Below are 20022 nucleotides of genomic sequence, written 5' to 3'. Positions count from 1 at the left end.
CACTGTGGCAAAGACACACTACGGTGATGGGTTTGATGGGCTGAATGGCCTTGGGGCTGGAGTTTGAAGAATGATAGCTGCCTACAACATTGCTAGGAATATATTTATATCTTTCTCAGGGGGATTTTAGGGGGTATGGAGGGTTGAATAAAGTTCCAATTTCAGATGTCCTGCAGCGCTGGGGTGGGGACTCTGCCTGGGTTAAGGTGCTGGGTGCATTCACCTTTAAGAGAATATTTGTCGGCAGGCGGCCAGCAGCAAGGGGCCTTTAAGACGCGGGCGGCGCCGTGACGTCAGGGGCGCGCCGTGGGGACGGGCGCTGCGTGATCTGGGCCTAGTCACCGAGGCGGCGCAGCGGAGCCTGCGGGAAGAGTGAGTGAGTGAGTGAGGGGAGCGGCCCGCCCGCCCGTGCCGGACACCATGAGTGTCTTCGGCAAACTGTTCGGTACCTCGGCCAAGGCCGGGAAGGGGCCGACTCCGCAGGAGGCCATCCAGAAACTACGGGAGACCGAGGAGATGCTGACAAAGAAGCAGGAATTCCTGGAGAAGAAAATCGACCAGGAGCTGCTGACAGCCAAGAAGCACGGCACCAAAAACAAGCGAGGTACCGAGAGAGCCGGCCCGGGAACCGGCACTGACAGAGTTCCTCATCACCACCATCACCATCCCCTCAACATAAACAGAAACCCTCCATAATCCGGGATCTAACCCCCCCCCCGGTAATGAGGACTGCCTAGCCCCCCCCCACTCTGCAATCAGGAATATCTAACCCCCCCCCACCCCCTCTGCAATCAGGAATATCTAACCCCCCCCCCACTCTGCAATCAGGAATATCTAACCCCCCCCCCCCCCACTCTGCAATCAGGAATATCTAACCCCCCCCCCCACCACTCTGCAATCAGGAATATCTAACCCCCCCCCCCACCACTCTGCAATCAGGAATATCTAAACCCCCCCCCACCACTCTGCAATCAGGAATATCTAACCCCCCCCCCCACTCTGCAATCAGGAATATGTAACCCCCCCCCCACTCTGCAATCAGGAATATCTACCCCCCCCCCACTCTGCAATCAGGAATATCTAACCCCCCCCCCCCAACTCTGCAATCAGGAATATCTAACCCCCCCCCCCCCCCACTCTGCAATCAGGAATATCTAACCCCCCCCCCCCCCACTCTGCAATCAGGAATATCTAACCCCCCCCCCCCCCACCACTCTGCAATCAGGAATATCTACCCTCCCCCCGCTCTGCAATCAGGAATATCTACCCCCCCAACCTGACCCTGCTCTGCAATCAGGAATATCTACCCCCCCCCCCCCCCCCACTCTGCAATCAGGAATATCTAACCGCCCACCCCCCACTTGCAATCTGGAATATAATCCCTCCTCCCCTGCACACACAGTCTGGAATATAACACCACCCCCCAAACTCCTGGAAATCTGGAATATCCCCCCCCCCACCCGTAACATGGAATATAACACCCACCCCCCAAGCAATATGGAACATAACCTCCCCCACAATCCGGAATATAATCCCCCAACCCAGAATCCGGATCGCCCCGTCCCTAAAACTATGCCCCCTTGTGATTGACTCATCAACCAAGAGGAACAGCTGCTTCCTATTCACCCCGTCCATTCCTCTCATAATCTTATACACCTCAATCATGTCCCCCCACAGCCTTCCATGCTGTAAAGAAAACAATCCAAGCCTATCCAGTGTCTCAGTGCTCAAATGCTCCATCCCAGGTAACTCTGGGTAAACCTTTCTATCCCATCGAGTGCAATCTCACCCTTATAGTGAGGTGACCAGAGCTGCACACAGTATTCTAGCTGCGGCCTAACCAACGCTCTGTACAATTCCAACATAACCTCCTACTCTTGTACTCTGTTCCACGATTGATAAAAGCAAGTGCCCCGTATGCCTTCTTGACTACCCCACTCACCTGCAGGGATCCATAATTCAGTACCTCGAGGATTCATCTGAACTTTTTAATGTCCTGCCGTTCATTAAATACTCCCTTGTCTTTAACAGTGCAAGGGGAATCTCCCCAAACCCACCCCCCGCCCCATTCCCAAAACTGACCCACGTGCCCCCTCCCCTGGACCAAGCTGGATGTCACTGTCAGACTGAGTACAGTAATGCATAAATTGACTATAATCAACCATCTAAAACAATATAATTAACTAAAAGGAATGCCATCAGCATAAAGAGATAATGTAGAAAAAAGAAGAATATTGACTCTGGCAAATGTTAAATAAAACTCAAATAAAAAGATTCATTAAATTAATCAAAATGTAAGCTTTTTTAAAGAAATTTAAATCTGCTGAATTTTAATGAATTTGAAACTGTATGCAAAACAAAACTCATTGACATTAAACAATTTCCCTTTAAACTGAAGTTGAGATATTTATGTCTCATTTATCCAAAGATTCAACATATGGAGGGAGAGAAAAGGCCATTTGAACCAATACTTTCACAGTCCCTGTATCATCTATTGACCTGAATTTACCCAGGCAGAATTTGCCCCAAAACTATGGAAGATATTTGAAATTGGAACTTTATTTATCTCCTTGGCATCTTCTGAAAAAGTTAGAAATATATTCTTATAAATTACCCAGGAAAATATAATATACATCACACTCCAACCCCATGGCCATTCTGTTTGATCATGGCTGATCTGTACCTCAGCATCATTTACCCTCCAGATCCCCTAATATCCAACAAGATTTTATCAATCTAAGATCTTGCAAATTTCCGTGAATCCACAGATTTTGAGCTAATTCCTTGGTTCCAGGTGTGTTTTGTTTTCAACAGATGGCAGTTTTAATCTTACAAACAATGGTCTCCATGTATAATTTCAGCTCAGCTCAGCTCTTCATCCATTTGACACAGTAAATGGAAATAAGTTGCAGGAGCATTCTGGATGGGCTCAGTACATTGGCTGTTTTTGGACTGCATTAGTATAGTGCATGAGAACTTGATAAATTCCTGGGTGTCTGTGTAATACAACACATTGTGAGGGGACAAAAGTTTTGCCAAAAAAGTACATTTCACTTTTAGCACTGGATTCTTGTGGTCTTTAAATAGATACTTTTTAAGAGTCTCCCAGACAGCCAACTCCAAAAGTCAGATCGTCCAGACCACAAGTTGGACAGGTTTGAAGAAAGATGTTGTGGCATTGGAGACAGTTCAGAGGAGGTTCACTAGACTGATTCCAAAGATGAAGCGTTTCTCATATGACGAGAAATTTAATCTATACTCTGTGGAATTTAGAAGAATGAAGGGAGATCAAATTAAGGTGAATAAGGTGATAAAAGATATGGATAAAGTAGACGTGGAGCGGATGCTTCCTCCTGTGGGGCATTCTAGGATGAGAGGTCGTAAGATAAGGAGTGGCAAATTTAAAACAGTTGAGGAGAAACTACTTCTCCCAAAGGGTTGCAAACCTGTGGAATTCACTACCCCAAAGTGCAGTGGATGCTGGGATAGTGAATAAATTTGAGGAGTTAGACAGATATTTAATTGGTAATGGATTGAAGGGTTATGGGGAGAAGGCAGGAAAATGGGGATGTGGACCACATCAGCCATGATTGAATGGCAGAGCAGATGCGATGGGTTGAATGGCCCAATTCTGCTCCTATATCTTATGAACTTATACCAGTCTCTTTAGAAACAACTGCTTTTATTAAACTTCACTTGAAGCGATACAGGCAAGATACTGTAGATGCTGGAATCTGATACAAAAACAGAAAATGCTGAAAAATCTCAGCAGATCTGACAGCATCTGTGGAGAGAGAATAGAGCCAACTTTTCAAGTCTGGATGATCCTTCCTCAGTCATTCAGACTCGAAACATTGCCATACATCCTGCTGTTCCATATATCCTGTTTTTGTGTTGTTTCAAGTGATGTTTGCTCCTTTCTAGGAGGGGAAATACAACTGTCCTACCCTTTGAATCAAAGTAAACACAATCCTGCCAGATAAAGTGAGTTTGCGCACACTGCCACTCTGAATCTCCTCCCTCATGTTGGTAAGCTCTATGTTGGGGCTGTGTTCTAGGATGAATTAGTCTGTTTGCAGTGCGATGTGACTGTTTTCTTAGAAAAGGTACAGGCAGAGCAGACCAATTAAGACCCCAATGTGATGGCTTACAGGAATGGGCAATCATTTCCTTTCACTTGTATTTTTTTAAAAATGGGAAGTCTAGGGTGGATGTCTGCATCTTTTAATTGTGGAGATGTCTAACCAATATCGTGGAGATTTATTTTCTATTGGAGACGTAGAGACCTATCATTTTGTAATTTTCCTTCTCAATTATTTTAAAGTGGTCATAAAAGATCCTGCAGTGCTACTTGGAGAAGCAAAGTGAATATTGATCCTTCAACAACAGTTGTTTAAAAAAAAAATGATCTGGTTGTTTATCATATTGTTATATGGAGGGACCCTGTGTGAAATTAACTGTTACATTTTCCATATAACGGTGATTACTTTCTAATGAATGAGATCCTGTTTTATGTTAGAAAAGCAATTGGCTTATCATGTTAAAGCCATGTTCTTCTCTTTGGGAGAGAGAGAGTGGGAGGAGGCCATTCAGTCCCAAGCCTCTGTATCACCATTCAATAAGAGTATTGTTGCTGACATTAAGTCCACCTTCCTGCACTATCCCCATATCCTATGATTCCCTTACTATCTAAAAATATTTTGATCGCGGTGTTGCAATGTATTCAATGATTTAGCATCCACTTCAAAGATTCACAACCCTCTGGTTTTAAATTTAATTTTACAATCCTCATCCTTGTTTTCAAATCTCACTACGGCCTCGCCCCTCCCTCACTCTTTAGCCTCCAAAGGACTTCAAATTCTCTGAACTCTAATTGTCTCTTGAGTGGTTTGGTACAACTGACTGGCTTACTAGGCTATTTCAGAGTCAATCACGTTACTGTGGTTCTGGAATGGTGTGTCAGACTGAGTAAAGAGGGCGGATTTCCTTCCCTAAAGGAATGAACTAGATGGGTTTTTATCACAGTCCAGTAGTTTGCATGATCACCATTACTGAGACTAGTTTTTAATCCTAGAATTATTAATGAATCCAGTTTAAATTCCACCAGCTGCTGTGGTGGGAATTGAACCTGTATCTCCAGAGTATTTACCTGGGCCTCTGGATTACTAGTCCAGTAACATTACCACTACTCCACCATCCTCATTGTACCTGACTTTAATCCATTCACTGCTGGCGTCTGTACTGTCGATGCCCTTTCCTCGGATGGAGAATGCTAGCATGAGGGGGCATGGCTTTAAATTAAGGGGTGGTAGTTATAGGACGGATGTCAGGGGTAGGTTCTTTACCCAGAGGGTGGTGAGGGATTGGAATGCCCTGCCTGCTGCGGTTCTAAATGCGCCTAGTTTGGGGGTGTTTAAGAGATCTATGGATAGGTTTATGGACGAAAAGGGATTGGTTTAGATTTGTGGGTCAGTGTTTTTTTTAGAAAAACTGGTCGGCGCAACATCGTGGGCCGAAGGGCCTGTTCTGCGCTGTAATGTTCTATGTTTCAAAATTCCTTTACTAAGCCCCCTCCCTACTTCTCATCTGCTGCTTTTAAGCTTGCTTCACCTGTTACAATAGCTCCTCAAGTAGCTCAGTGTCAAATTTAGTTTGTTCCTGCAAAATGCCTTTTTTTCCTGCATTACAGCTAAAGGTGCTTTATAAATGCAAGTTGTGTTTGGAATGAGGAAGGAGCTAAGGAATGTTGTCTGCTGTCTGTAATACATGTGGCTGCTTTACAGCTTGGAATAATTCTGTGGGTTATTGGTGAATACTTTCCATATGTTCTGGAACCATATGAATCATCACCTTTATGCTACAAGTTACCCAATGAAGTAACATCAGATTTGACAAACCCATTGGATCCTTGTCCTGAAAAGACTTTCACTGTGAAATCTGCACCAATGTTTTCCCTCTGTATGGCCTGTTTTAATATAAATGACTGCCGCTCCCTCGATAATGGAAAGGAGATGGTTGCAATTGGAACAGCCCTTTCTGTAATCAGGCAGTCAGCCTTCTGAGCTGCTGGGGTTTGTACAGGTGCTATGTGGCTGAATTCCAGTGCTCTACTATCTGTGACTGGATCCCATTGTTCAAATGTAACTCACTTTCAGTTTTGGCAATCATATATTGGCACAGGCAGTTTGAACTCAGCTAGAATCATTTGCTTACACTGTGGGTACTTGCGTTTTTGGGAGGCTTCTCTTTAGAAAGTGGGAAAATGCACTATACAGGCTCTTGGCTAGTCAAGTCACAAAGGTGTACAGTTACATCGGTGATGATCTTATGCCTGTGTCACTTCCAGATTTGGCTATCTCAGTGCTCCACTAGGCATTACTCCAACCTCCACAACCTGCACCCTTTCCCACACAAGCCCCACTTGCCTGTTGCCTCGGTCTTCACAGAACTATTTTGGTTCTTGGTTCCACCTTAATCATGCCTCAGTCAAATACCTTGTCCCTTGTCCCTTCACCATAGCTCTTCATGCTCTCTCCCCTCTATCTCTTCACCTCAATCTTCTCCTTTGACAAGCTTCTTAAACCACATGTCTCTGATAGAACTTTAGATCAGTTGCTTTATTGACTTGGTATTTTTTTTTAATGTAAGATGTTTATACTGAGGCATTTCCCCATAAGGGGGATCCTTCAGGATATCCAATAATTAAAAAAACCTGGTTACTGATTTTGACCTGAAACATTGGACGTGTGTGTCATGTTGCAATGCAGTAACTCTGCAGTCTTGCGCATTACATACTTTTCCAATCTATCAACTCTGTTTAGAATCCGTCATTAAGGAGGAAATTGCGAGGCATCTTGAAGGGAATTGCTTGATAGGGCAGACGCAACACGGTTTCATTAAAGGGAAGTCGTGTCTGACAAATTTACTGGAGTTCTATGAGGATGTGTCTAGGGCGGTGGATAGAGGAGAGCCGGTGGATGTGGTCTTTCTGGATTTTCAGAAGGCGTTTGATAAGGTACCTCACAAGAGGTTACTGCAGAAGGTCAGAGGACATGGAGTTGGGGGTAGGGTGTTAGCGTGGATAGAGGATTGGTTGTCAAATAGGAGGCAGAGAGTGGGGGTCAATGGGTGCTATTCGGATTGGCGGTTGGTGACTAGTGGGGTGCCCCAGGGGTCGGTGCTGGGGCCTCAGCTATTTACCATTTATATAGATGACCTGGAGGAGGGAACCGAGTGTAGGGTGTCGAAATTTGCTGATGACACCAAGATTGGGGGAAAGGCAAATTGTGCGGAGGGTGTGGAGAGTCTGCAGAAGGATCTAGATAGGCTGGGCGAATGGGCCAGGAAATGGCAAATGGAATTTAATGTTGGCAAGTGTGAGGTGGTCCACTTTGGTAGGAAGAATGGTAGGAAGGACTATTACTTACGTGGAGAAAAACTGCAGCAGGCGACGGTGCAGAGGGACCTCGGGGTCCTTGTGCATGAGTCGCAAAAACCCAGCCTGCAGGTGCAGCAGGTGGTCAGGAAGGCGAATGGGATGCTGGCCTTCATAGCGAGGGGGATTGAATATAAAAGTAGGGAGGTCTTGCTGCAGCTGTATAGGGCATTGGTGAGGCCGCAGCTGGAGTACTGTGTGCAGTTTTGGGCGCCGCACCTGCGCAAGGATATTTTGGCCTTGGAGGGAGTGCAGAGGAGGTTTACTAGGCTGATACCGGAGTTGAGGGGGTTGAGCTATGAGGAGAGGCTGAATAAACTAGGCTTGTACTCGTTAGAGTTTAGAAGAATGAGGGGAGATCTCATTGAGACGTATAAGATGATGAATGGGATGGATAGGATAGAGGTGGAGAGACTCTTCCCGCTCAGAAAGGATAGTAGGACTAGGGGGCACAGCCTCAAGATAAAGGGGGGGCGGTTTAGAACGGAGTTGAGGAGGAACTTCTTCACTCAAAGGGTGGTGAATCTCTGGAATTCTCTGCCCGTTGAAGTGGTGGAGGCTGCCTCGCTAAATATTTTTAAGAAGCGGGTTGATGGGTTTTTGATAAGAGAGGGGATTAAGGGTTATGGGGAGAGGGCGGGAAAGTGGAACTGAGCCATGACAGATCAGCCATGATCTTATTGAATGGCGGGGCAGGCTCGAAGGGCCAGATGGCCTACTCCTGCTCCTATTTCTTATGTTCTTATGTTTTACTGAGTGTTTTTCAAGTATTGGTGAGGCATACTTGTGCTTTGGAAGAATCTTTAGGTTCTTGCGCCCGGATCTATATACCCTTGGGGAGGAGCAGGCGTTAGGACCTTAACAATTCATTATGTACGTAAAACCAAACAAGTGACCAATTTGAGGTGAATGCTAACATCATTATTTGGAGTAAAGGTTGAAACTGCTCCGAATTCTGGTGCCAGTTTGATTGGGCAGTGTTCTGCCCATAGCAAATAGTGTCTAACAAATAAATAATATATTCATCTTCAGATCAGTCTGTTCTGTATGTGTGTAAAACTGAACGTCCGCTTGTTTAAATGTTATTTTTCTCATTAGTGACTCTGCCTCCACACTACATCTGAACCAGTGCTCTGATAAATACTACAACAGTTTTTGAGGAGCATGTCCAAATGTGCTTGTTTGCCACTTGGGTGAACCTTCTCCTTTGACCCTAGCACCAGAAGAACAGGAACTAAATCCTTATTGGAGAAAGTGGTGACTTTAGCGCACTAGCACATACATCAAGACCACCTCGAGGTGTGTTGTACCTTGAATTCTATCCTTTGCCAGAATAATAAAACTTAAATTTCCGTTTAGGCAGAGTCGCCATATGACTAAGCAAAGCCAGCACAGCTTTATGGGGGGGCAGTTATTGTTGAGTATTTTCAAGGCTGTGACTAGTGAGAGAGGAGGAGGAACTTGTGAATTTGTTAGAACGTATTTTAATATATTTGGAATTTCAAAAGACAAGTGATAAGATGCCTCACTGTAAGATTAATTTTCATAAGGATATTGCAAGGATTAAAGATTGGTTAATGGACAGAAACCAGAATCCCCACATTGCAGAAGGAGGCCATTCAGCCCATTGAATCTGCACTGACAACAATCCCACTCAGGCCCTATTCTTGTAATCCCCTGACACCAAGCAGCAATCTCATCCAGACTTGCTCCCCATAACCCCAAATATTTACCCCGCTAATCTCTCTAACCTACATATCTTGGGACACTAAGGGGCAATTTAGCCTGGCCAATCCACCTAATCTGCACGTCTTTGGACTGTGGAAGGAAACCGGAGCACCTGAGGAAACCCATGCAGACATGGGGAGAATGTGCAGGCGCCACACACACAGTCGCCTGAGGCCGGAATTGAACCCGAGTCCCTGGCGCTGTGAGGCAGCAGTGCTAACCACTGTGCCAGCTGAACATGGGGATAAATGGTTATTTTCAGCATGGCCAGGTGCAGCTGGTGGAGTACTGCACCTCTATTTACAATCTGTATCAATGCCTTGGATGAGGGGACCATATATCCAAGTTATGATAAGTGCTAAGCTTATGTGGTAAACTATGCTGTGAAGAGATTACAGAGGATTAAAGTCTGGTTATGTGATTGAATTCCATCCGCACCTTTCTTGTCCAGTGTGGGGAATCATGAAATCTTGTGAAAAATGCCAACTTTTTAAAAAAAGTGCGAGACTAATTGGTGCTTGAAGAGATTTGGGTGTCCTTGTACACAAAGCTCACATGTAGATCCAGCAACAGATTTGGAAGGCAAATGTTCTGTTGCCTTTTATTGCAAGCAAGTTGAAATACAAAAACAAGGAAGTCGTGCTTTGCTGAGGCCACACCTAAAATATTGTGTATGGTTTTGCCTCCTGACCTAAGGAAGGCTATACTTGCCTTAGAACGGTGCATTGAGGGTTTACCAGGTTGATTCCTCAAATGAGTATTATGATGGGAGATTGAGGAGAATGGGTTTATAATCACTGATTAGAAGACTGATCAGTGATCCCATTGAAACATATATTTCTTATGTAGCTTGACTGGGTAGATGCTGACTGTCTAGGTGGAGAGTGGATATAGGATCATGGTTTCAGGATAAAGGGCTGGTCTCTTTGGGCTAAGCTGTGGAGAACTTTCTTCACTTAGAGGCTTGTGGATCTTTCAAATTCTCTTCACAGTGCTGTTGATGTGCGGTCATTGAGAATATTTAAAACTGGAACTAATAGACATTTTAGCACTAAGTAGATCAAGTGATGTGGGAAAGTAGAGTTGAGTGTTCTGTTAATGTATCGAATGTGGAGTTGGTTTGAGGGCCCATTCCTCATAGAGTTATAGATTTTTACAGAACGGAAAGGCAGTTCAAGTGCTCATCTAAATACTTATTAAAGCAGGTTTCTGCTTCTCCACCCTTTCAGGCAGAGTGTTCCAGATTGCCACCACTGTCTGGGTGAAAAAGCTTTTCCTCATCTCTCCTATAAACCTTTTGCCCCTTAACTTAACTTTATACCCCTGCTATTGACCTGTCTACTAAGGGGAAAAAATCCTTCCTATTCATTCTGTCTAAGCCCCTCATAATTTTATACCCCTCAATCAGGTCTGCCCTCAGCCTTCTCGCCTCAAAGGAATAAACCCCAGCCTATCCTTCTTGAAGCTTAGAATCATTGAATCCTAGAACCCTACAGTGCAGAAGGAGGCCCTTCAGCCCATCGAGTCCGCACCGAACACAATCCCACCCAGGCCCTACCCCCATAACCTTACATGTTTTACCCACTAATCCCTCTAACCTACGCATCTCGGGACACTAAGGGGCAATTTTTTAGCATGGCCAATCAACCTAATCTGCACATCTTGGGACTATGGGAGGAAATTGGAGTACCCAGAGGCAACTCACGCAGACACGAGGAGAATGTGCAAACTCCACACAGACATGATCCAAGCCGGGAATCGAACCCAGGTCCTTGGAGCTGTGAAGCAGCAGTGCTAACCACTGTGCTACCATGCCACCCCTTGATCCTATGTAGTTGGGGTTTGAGGCGACCTCTGAACATTAATTAGTAGCTGAATTTTAAGAAGTGCAGCCAGTGTGGTAACCAATAAGTTAAGTTCAGCTGAACAATGTTCTCATACCCACTTAGCATTAACTTGCCTCAGAAAGATCCTTGGAACTCTAAAATAAAAGCAAAACACTATAGAGATCTGAAATATAAAGTGCTGGAAAAACTCAGCAGGTCTGGCAGCATCTGTGGAGAGAGAACCAGAGTTAACATTTTCGAGTCTAAAATAACTTACAGTTGGACTCATATTGGACTCAAAAGGTTAACTCCTCTCCAGCATTTTCTGTTTTAAATTCCGTGTTGAATTGTCCCTTTTGTCCAATTTGAAGCAGAGAATTGTCGCTCTGAGGTGAGTGTATGTTGAAATTGAACGTCCTGCTAACACTCGCCTGTCTGGCCTTGAACATTGGGTGAGATGCTGCCAGATGACAAACCCAAACTGCTTAACAATATAACAAAAAAATCTAGCCATGAATGATTTATTCTTAGCCTTGTAGATTATAAGGAATAGAATGAAGTCATTCAGTGTTAGTGGGTGTGTTGAATTTGACAGCACTATGTTGAGTCACTGCTGTTATAGATTGTTAATTCTTTTGTTAATTCGTGAGTATCGTTTGTATTTTTTTTGTTGCATCTAATGTTAAAGAACAACCAGGAGTGACCCAAGTTATTTTGCCCTTGGAATCTTTACCCTGCTGTGGCCTGTGAGTGAAGTTAAAATTTTCAAAGGATTGAGCATATGTATTAACAAGCTGTCAAATCTCTCACTTTTCCATAGTATCCCTACAGTGCAGAAAGTGGCCATTCAGCCCATCAAGTCTGCACTGACTCTCTAAAAGAGCATCTTACCCCTGCTTATCCTATCCCTGTAATCCTACGCATTCACCATGGCTAACTCACCTAACCTATGCATCTTTGGATGCTGAGGCAATTTAGCATGGCCAATCCACCTAATCTGCACATTTTTTTGGAGTGTGTATCCCCCGATTCCCACACGATTTTCCTAAAGATGCTGACTTTTTAGAAATTGTGGTTGCACAAGTATCTTGAACTCTGATTCCTCTGAATGGTTATTCATCACGTGGGTTTAGACCAGTGTCATCATGCTATTTGGCTACAGCAGGCATCGCTAGGTCCTTTCATTTTTTTTGAAGTTCTTGGGAGCCATTGGGAATGATATGCAGCATGTTACTTTTCCAGTGTTTGTTTAGCTGTCATTACAACAGTGACCACACCTTAAAAGTATTTAATTGGTTCAAAAGGACTTTGAAGTGGCCTGAGGTTATGAAAGATGCTATATAAATGCAAATTTGCTTTTTTAATGCTGGGATAGAAGCAGATAATATTCCTCCTCTGAACCTTCATTCCCCAAACAATTATAGAAGGAATTTTCATAAAGCAGCTGCACAAATGGCCCTGGCAGCCAGTTTCCTCTCTCTAAACAAAGACCATGGCCTACATGTCGCAGTTCACCTTCATCCAAATGAAACCATTGTTTTGGGTTTGAGCACAGTGAAATTACCATTACAACCAATTTCACACAGTGGGATCACACTTAAAGCAATGAGGTAAATAGCAAGTTATTCTAGATTTCTAAAACGGGAAATGAGTATCATAGAAGGTTGGATGGTAGAACATGGAAACATGGAGTATCATAGAATCCCTACAGTGCAGAAGGAGGCCATTCGGCCCATTGTGTCTGCACCAACTACAATCCCACCCAGCTCTTACCCTGTAATCCCACGTATTTACCCTGTTAATCTCCCTGAAATGAAGGGGCAATTGATCATGGCCAATTAACCCGCGCACCTTTAGAGGAAATTGGAGCACCTGGAGCAAACCCACGCAGACACGGCGAGAACATGCGAACTCCAGACAGATAGTGATCTAAGGCTGGAATTGAACTTGGATCCCTGGCGCTGTGTGGCAGCAGTGCTAACCACTGTGCCACCATGCTGCCAACTAAATGTTGGTGAGAATATTAGAAAAATGCTGTTTTAAATAGCTCTGTGGGATCTTTTTATATCCTCCTTAAAGCAATTGACAGGGAAGATAACAAAATATTATATCTCTCTGCCTCTGCTAGAAAATATATCTCCTATACAATTCAAAAATTCACAATTGATATAAAATACAGAATGTACACAATTACTAATGTCACTAACCTTTCCCATCAGATTTCAGCAGTGAGAAGGCATCACAACCAGTCTCCCCTCTAATTTCTCTCCACTGTGCGCAGCCCATTTATTTCTTGCATGGTCACTTTAAGATGCACACATCTTAGAGGCATTTCTTGTGCGTGGCCTGTGTTTTCTCCTGCGTGGTCAGCTGTGTGATGCTGTGCATCCTTCCAACTTGGAGTGAATGTTGATCACATCTGTGCTCTTAATTGCTGAACTGAAGCACAGACATGCTGTGGGTCATCACCTTCCAGGCATCACAGAACCACCAGAATAAATTAACTCATCACTCACATCATTACTGTCTGTGGGACCTTGCCATGTGCAAATTAGCTACCGTTCCCCTCCAAAGCAATAGTAATAACACTTCAGAAGTGCTTTACTGCCTGCAAAGAGACTCGTGACATCAACTTGCGTTGATGTAAAAAAAACTGCAGACGCTGGAAATCTGAAATACAAATAGAAAATTCTAGGAAAAGAAATAGGTCTGGCAACATCTGTGGAAAGAGAAAGTTTTTTCACCAGAACCCTTGGAAAAGGTCATAGACCTGAACCTTAGCTCTGCGTCTCCACAGAGATTGCCAGACCTCTCAGTATTTGCTGCATTTATATAACGCTGTTCAATGGGAAATTTATTTATTAAATGTTGGAGCATTTTGGTGTTAATTTTTTAAAAATTGCTTTGTCAATAACTATTCCTAATGACAAGTTCTTCTCAGTCTGTGTAGTACCTGGATATACAAAAAAACCGATTGACTGAAAGAGATGAGAGTGGATTTGACTCTGATCTTCTGTTGTGATGTTGTCACCAAGCTAATTAAATGGCTTTTACCTTTAGTTGAGCAGAAACCAATAAAAAAACTAAATGGCTTTTTATGCAAGAGTTGGTTGTTTTGCTTAACTTATTCTTGAGGTGAGGTGGCTGTCGCTGGCTCAGTCGGCATTTATTACCCACCCCAGTTACCCTCTAAGATGGTGATGAGCTATCTTCTTAAATTCATGGAATCACAGAATCCTACAGTCGAGAAAACGCCCTTCTGCCCATTGAGTCTGCAGCGACACATGAAAGGTCCTGACCTGCCCACCTAATCCCATGTGCCAGCACTTGACCTATAGCCTTGAATGTTATGATGTGCCAGGTACTCACCCAGGTACTTTTTAAAAGATGTGAGGCATCCCACCTCCACCTTGCTCCCAGGCAGTGCATTCCGGACCATCATCACCCTCTGAGTAAAAGGTGTCTCCGCCCCCCCCTTCAACTAAGGGGAACAGCTGCTCCTTACCCACCCTGTCCATGTCCCTCATAATCTCGAACACCTCAATCAGATTGTCCTCAGTCTTCTCTGCTCCAGAGAAAACAACCCAAGCCTATCCAACCTTTATTTATAACTTAAATGTTCCATCCCAAGCAATATCATGGTGAATCTCCTCTGCACCCCCTACAGTGCATTCACGTCCTTCCAATAATGTGACCAGAACTGCTCACAGTAGTCCAGCTGTGGCCTCACCAAAGTTCCATACAATTCCATCATGACCCCTCTGCTTTTGTAATCAGTGCCCCAATTGATAAAGGTGTGTGTGCCATATGCCTTTCTCATCACTCTATTAACCTGCCTTTCTGCTGCAGATCCGTCTGGCATAGGTCTGCCCACAGTTAGGAAAGTGTTTCAGGATTTTGACTCAGCCAAAGTGAAGGAATGGTCATATCCGGATGGTGTGTGGCTTGGAGGGAAACCTGCAGGCGGTGATATTCTTGGGCATTGGCTGTCGTTATTCTTCTTGGGGTAGAGGTCGTGGGACGGAAGGTGATGTTAATGGAGCCATGGTGAGTTGCTGCAGTGCATCTTGTAAATGGAGCACACAGCTACCGTGGTTGATTGGTGGTGGTGGAAATGAATGTTGTGGCTTGAGTTGTTGGAGCTGCACTCATCCAGGCAAGGGAAGATTATTCCATCAGACTCCTGAGTGGTGCCTTGTAGATGGTAGACAGGCGTTGAAGAGTCAGGAGATCAGTTACTTGCTGCAGAATTCCCAGCCTCTGACCTGCTCTTGTAACCACAGTATTTATATGGCTTTCAGTTCATTTATATTTTGATGGGAGCTGTTATTATGAACTGAACCATGAAAGTGATAATGTGCAAGGACAAAGTGAGCATTATTGAATTTTTGTAGCTTGACAGACCAAATAAATTCACCTCTGATAAAGGAGGCTTGTGGGCTTCATTAAGTCAATGTCTGTTGCGAGGAGCTTGACAATAAGCCTCTGCTTTCAGACAGTGCTGTCATCCCCATCTGTGGAACAAGATGTTCCTCTGAGCAGTTTACTTGAAGCAGGAGGGGTGGTTCTCCTTCATTGGCTGCACACAATCTTGTAAAAGGTTTTGTGTTCAGGATCTGTGAGCCTCAACCATGAGGTCACATTTGTCTCAAGGAGCTGACCTGGTTTTTGTGCTTTTGCTATACAGTGGAATGCAATGTACCAACAGAGACTGAATGTAAAAGCACAAAGACTTCTCTCCCAAAAAAGAAAGGGAAGCGGTTGAATGTAAATGTATTTGTAAAGGGAATTGAAAAGCTTTTGCCTTTTAAAATGTTGAGATTATGCTTCTGAAGGTATGTTGTATTAATCTCCCAAAGTTGTGCCTCTCTGACAATATCAGAGATCTGAGTACCTGGTGCGGTCGACAGTTGTTTAATTCAAGTACTTGTGGTCCAGTTTGACCAGTTGTACAGGTTGGCTGGTGATTTCCCTACACACAGTACTTTTGGCCATTTTCCCATTCACAGACATGTTTGGGTTCGGTCTCAAGTTAACAAGTTCTCATTGAATCATAGAATTCCAACAGCGCAGAAGGAGGCCATTCAGCCCATGAGTCTGCACTGACCGCAATCCCACACAGGCCTTATCCCCATAACCCTGTGCTGATCCCCTGATACTAAGGGGCAATTTAGCATGGCCAAAGCACCTAACCTGCACATCTTTAGACTGTGGGAGGAAACTGGAGTACCCGGAGCAAATCCATGCAGACACGAGGAGAAAATGCAAACTCCACGTAGGCAGTGACCTAAGCCGGGAATTGAACCTGTGTCCCTGGCGCTGTGAGGCAGCAGTGCTAACCACTGTGCCACCGTGCTGTTCTGATGAAGAGCCAACGGGATTGGGGATGCCTGTTGGTGCAGGGAAGTAGAATTAGAGTTCAGACTGTATGGTCTGACACTGAGTATCACACAGATATTAGCTCAGGTATCCAAAAGACTGGTTAAGGAGGCAGGTTTTAAGGAGCAATTTAAAAGGAAAGTAGGGGTGGAATGATTTAAGGAGAGAATTCCAGAGCTTGGGGCCAAGGCACCTGAAGGTATGGCCACCAGCCGTGAAATGATGAAAATTGGAGATGTGACCAGCTTTCCGCTTTGATATATCTGGTAATTGTTACCTGCAAGTGAACTACTGACCAAGATTGTTCAGCTGCCTGAAGAGTTGTGAATGGGAGAGTTTTTAGCTGCTCTCTGTTTTGCTATTCAGTAAATTTATGCTAATGTGATATAACTTTGATCAATGGCTCTTTTCAAGCTATGGATTGGTAACGGTTACATTGCAGAATTGGGCAGCATTATTTATGCAGGAAGCATTTAGTTCCAAAAATGCAGCGTTGGAAACTATTGAGAGCTGTTATTGCAAATCTCCATAATTCCAAAACTGCCTTTGGTAGGCATGTACCTTAAAGATAACCGTGTTAAATGTTTAAAATTGGATCCAGCTTGACACTAACGGATGCTAAGTTAAGGCAGATTGTTATGCTCATTACAGTGGGCCAGCACTGTTTGCTGTAGGCTGTCTGCTTTTTAAATAGAGGGAAATCTGATTGTATATTCCTCTACGTGGGCTTTGCGCACCTTTTGTTCTCTTGGTCCCAATCCCCAGCGTTGCTTTCATGGTGGGCAATCTATCAACATATTTTATTATAGTGTGGTGGGAGCAGTTCAGTGCCATGGACTCCTTTGTTGGTGACAGCTTGATTTTGATCTTGGCATCATGGGCAGCTGCTAATAGAGGTCAGGTTATTCTGCAAATGAGCTAAGTGTGTGTGTGTGTGTGTGCAGCTGAGTGTTATGTTACAGGAAGTCTGTTTATAACGAAGCCCCTTCACCAGTTCAACAGACGCTTTGAAGCAAGATTTTAGAATTATAGAGTGAGAAATGGGAATTGTATGCACCCTGTTTTTCAGGTGCTATGAATTCCTTGGAACTCCAAAGTGGAGTCCACAACTTGCATATGCTTGTGTGGCAAATTGCACTGGATGCCATAATGGTACGGACGTTAGCACCCACACAGCAGATAGATGATGGCATCAGTCAGCATGCAACACTGATTTGACACCTGCCTTGTCATTTTGGAGCTCGCTGCAGCTGGCAATGTCTCCAGCGTCACTGCACACAGCTGCGATGGGCAAAACCAGCGGTGGGTTTTGCCAGATGGGGAAGATTCTTTTAGGGGGAGGTGTCGTTACTCCCTCAGCTGGATGAAGTTTCCAAAAAATGGGAATTAAAATTAAAAGAGCCAGAATGTCCATATAATCAGCCAACTTGTTGATGATGAGTGGTTTGAAAAGAGGAAGGTAATGGTAGCCACAGACCCAGAGGATACATGGCGATGGCAGCAGTAAAGTGGGTAAAGACTATGAAGATGAAAGCGGGTTCCTGCTGGCAGCGAGCCGGGCTGCAGTTCCCTGGTCGGTCACTTCCACCCGTACCTGAAGCTGAGGACCAGTGACCATGGTCAGTGGGGGCTGCGGCTGTTTACAGCATGGCTATTCTCGAGTACCTAACCACTGAGGTACTGGAGCTTGCAGGAAGAGCTTCCAAAAACTTAAGATGAAGTGCCTTACCCCTCGTCACTTGTAACTTGCCATTTGAGGAGATGACGGATTCCTTAATCAAAGGAATTGCTGGTGGTGATGTTGTCATTCCTCACGTTCCAAATCACTGGTTAAAAAGGGGTAACAGAAGATTGTTTGAGGATGGATACTCCCAACTTTTAGGTTTGTTATCCTAGGATAATTAACTGTAGAATGTTTGGAGGATGTGGCTGTAAAGACACTGGACTTCTGAAAATGTAATTACATCAGAAAGTATTTTTTATCTTGGGAAGTGGGGTCTTTTTAAAGTAAATTCAATAATCTCACTTCCATGTACACTGGTCTGGGAAAGCCAAATCTGCAACCATGCCTTTGTGATGGAACTGTATCTACTGACCTGGAGTCATTTCCTGGTCACTCTTTGAATAAAATCCTGTTGTAATGTTTTAAAGGATGAACTCATTGATTGCATAATTTGATTTTTGGAATGGATTTAAATCTTTTTCTGGCTGTCTGCTGTTGGATGCAGTTTTCAATAAAATGTGTATTAAGATTTTCTAAAAAGCCATGTTCACAATAATCATTCCGGAGGGAAATTTGGACAGGGGCCTAGGAGAGGTTAAGGAATGGAGAGAGGACCCCATGCGGGGGTATCAGAATAGAATATGGAGCCTAGAAGGAATGGAGAGAGGGGCTTAGAAGGAATGGAGAGAGGGGCTTAGAAGGAATGGAGAGAGGGGCTTAGAAGGAATGGAGAGAGGGGCTTAGAAGGAATGGAGAGAGGGGCTTAGAAGGAATGGAGAGAGGGGCTTAGAAGGAATGGAGAGAGGGGCTTAGAAGGAATGGAGAGAGGGGCTTAGAAGGAATGGAGAGAGGGGCTTAGAAGGAATGGAGAGAGGGGCTTAGAAGGAATGGAGAGAGGGGCTTAGAAGGAATGGAGAGAGGGGCTTAGAAGGGCAGGGAGAAAAACAAAGTAGTAGGAATCAAAGTGATGGGCTTGGTGGTAACCCAAATGCATTCATGACTGGGTATAGTGAAAATTCAAGTTACGTAGGTCTGGTTACTTAGCAGTTGCTATAATACCTATAATGCCTGCTGCAGTTGTAAATGCGTCTAGTTTGGGGGCGTTTAAGAGATCTCTGGATAGGTTTATGGACGAAAAGGGATTGGTATAGGCTAGTGGGTCATTGTTTTTGTAACTGGTCGGCGCAACATCGTGGGCCGAAGGGCCTGTTCTGCGCTGTAATGTTCTATGTTCTATGTGGAATATACCCACAGTTTACTGGATGGGGAGGGGAAGTCAGAGTGGAGCATCAACAAAATGTTGTCCAGCTTTGGAGACAGGTCAGGTGAGCCTGTCCTGAAGCAAACAGTAATGTACACTTTTAAGAAAACCCTTTTGTTTAAAGGCACTCCATTGGAATGTAATCAACCATTTTAATTGTGCAGGAATTGTGACCCCCCCCCCCCCCCCCCCCCGTCATTCCTCGCAGCCGTGAACCCATAGAGTAGAATCATAGAATTCCTACAGTATTGAAGGAGGCCATTCAAGTCCGCACCAACTGCAACCCACCCAGGCCCTATCCCCATAACCACATGCATTTATCCTAGCTCATCGCCCTGACATTAAGGGGCAATTTAGCGTGGCGAATCCATCTAACCTGCACATCTTTGGACTCAAAACTCTCATCATAACACTCAAAATGGTTGCTATTTTCTTAGTGTTTTGAAGGGTTTGGCTATAAAGTTTAAACAGTTTCCACTGGATAATGTGTAACTTGAGTTAATCTAAATTGTTTTTGTAGATTTGGAGAAAGTGGTCTATTCTATGGAGGGTAACTTTTCTTGTAGCTTGTTTCCCACAATCTATGTGAACCAGGCTTATAAAAACTGAAATGGCAGTGCAGGCTGTGACAGCTATTTCTATAATTTGTGTACTTGGCAATGTAAATGAT

General features: G+C 44.3%; 1 protein-coding gene across 1 annotated transcript in view; it reads left to right on the top strand.

Annotated features, from left to right (window-relative positions):
* The first annotated feature begins 342 nt into the window (after nt 1-342).
* chmp4ba (charged multivesicular body protein 4Ba) overlaps nt 343-20022 on the top strand; it is a 42094-nt gene continuing 22414 nt past the window's right edge. Inside the window, exon 1 of the mRNA XM_080204607.1 lies at nt 343-604. Coding sequence (XP_080060733.1) covers nt 421-604 — 184 coding nt within the window. The 5' untranslated portion in view covers nt 343-420. The remainder of the gene's footprint in view (nt 605-20022) is intronic.

This window comes from Carcharhinus amblyrhynchos, chromosome 16 (genome assembly GCF_965287045.1).
Source record: "Carcharhinus amblyrhynchos chromosome 16, sCarAmb.v2.hapA, whole genome shotgun sequence".
NCBI classification, from domain to species: domain Eukaryota; kingdom Metazoa; phylum Chordata; class Chondrichthyes; order Carcharhiniformes; family Carcharhinidae; genus Carcharhinus; species Carcharhinus amblyrhynchos.
Note: the sequence above shows the minus strand (reverse complement) of the source record. Positions and strands in the feature narration are given on the sequence as shown.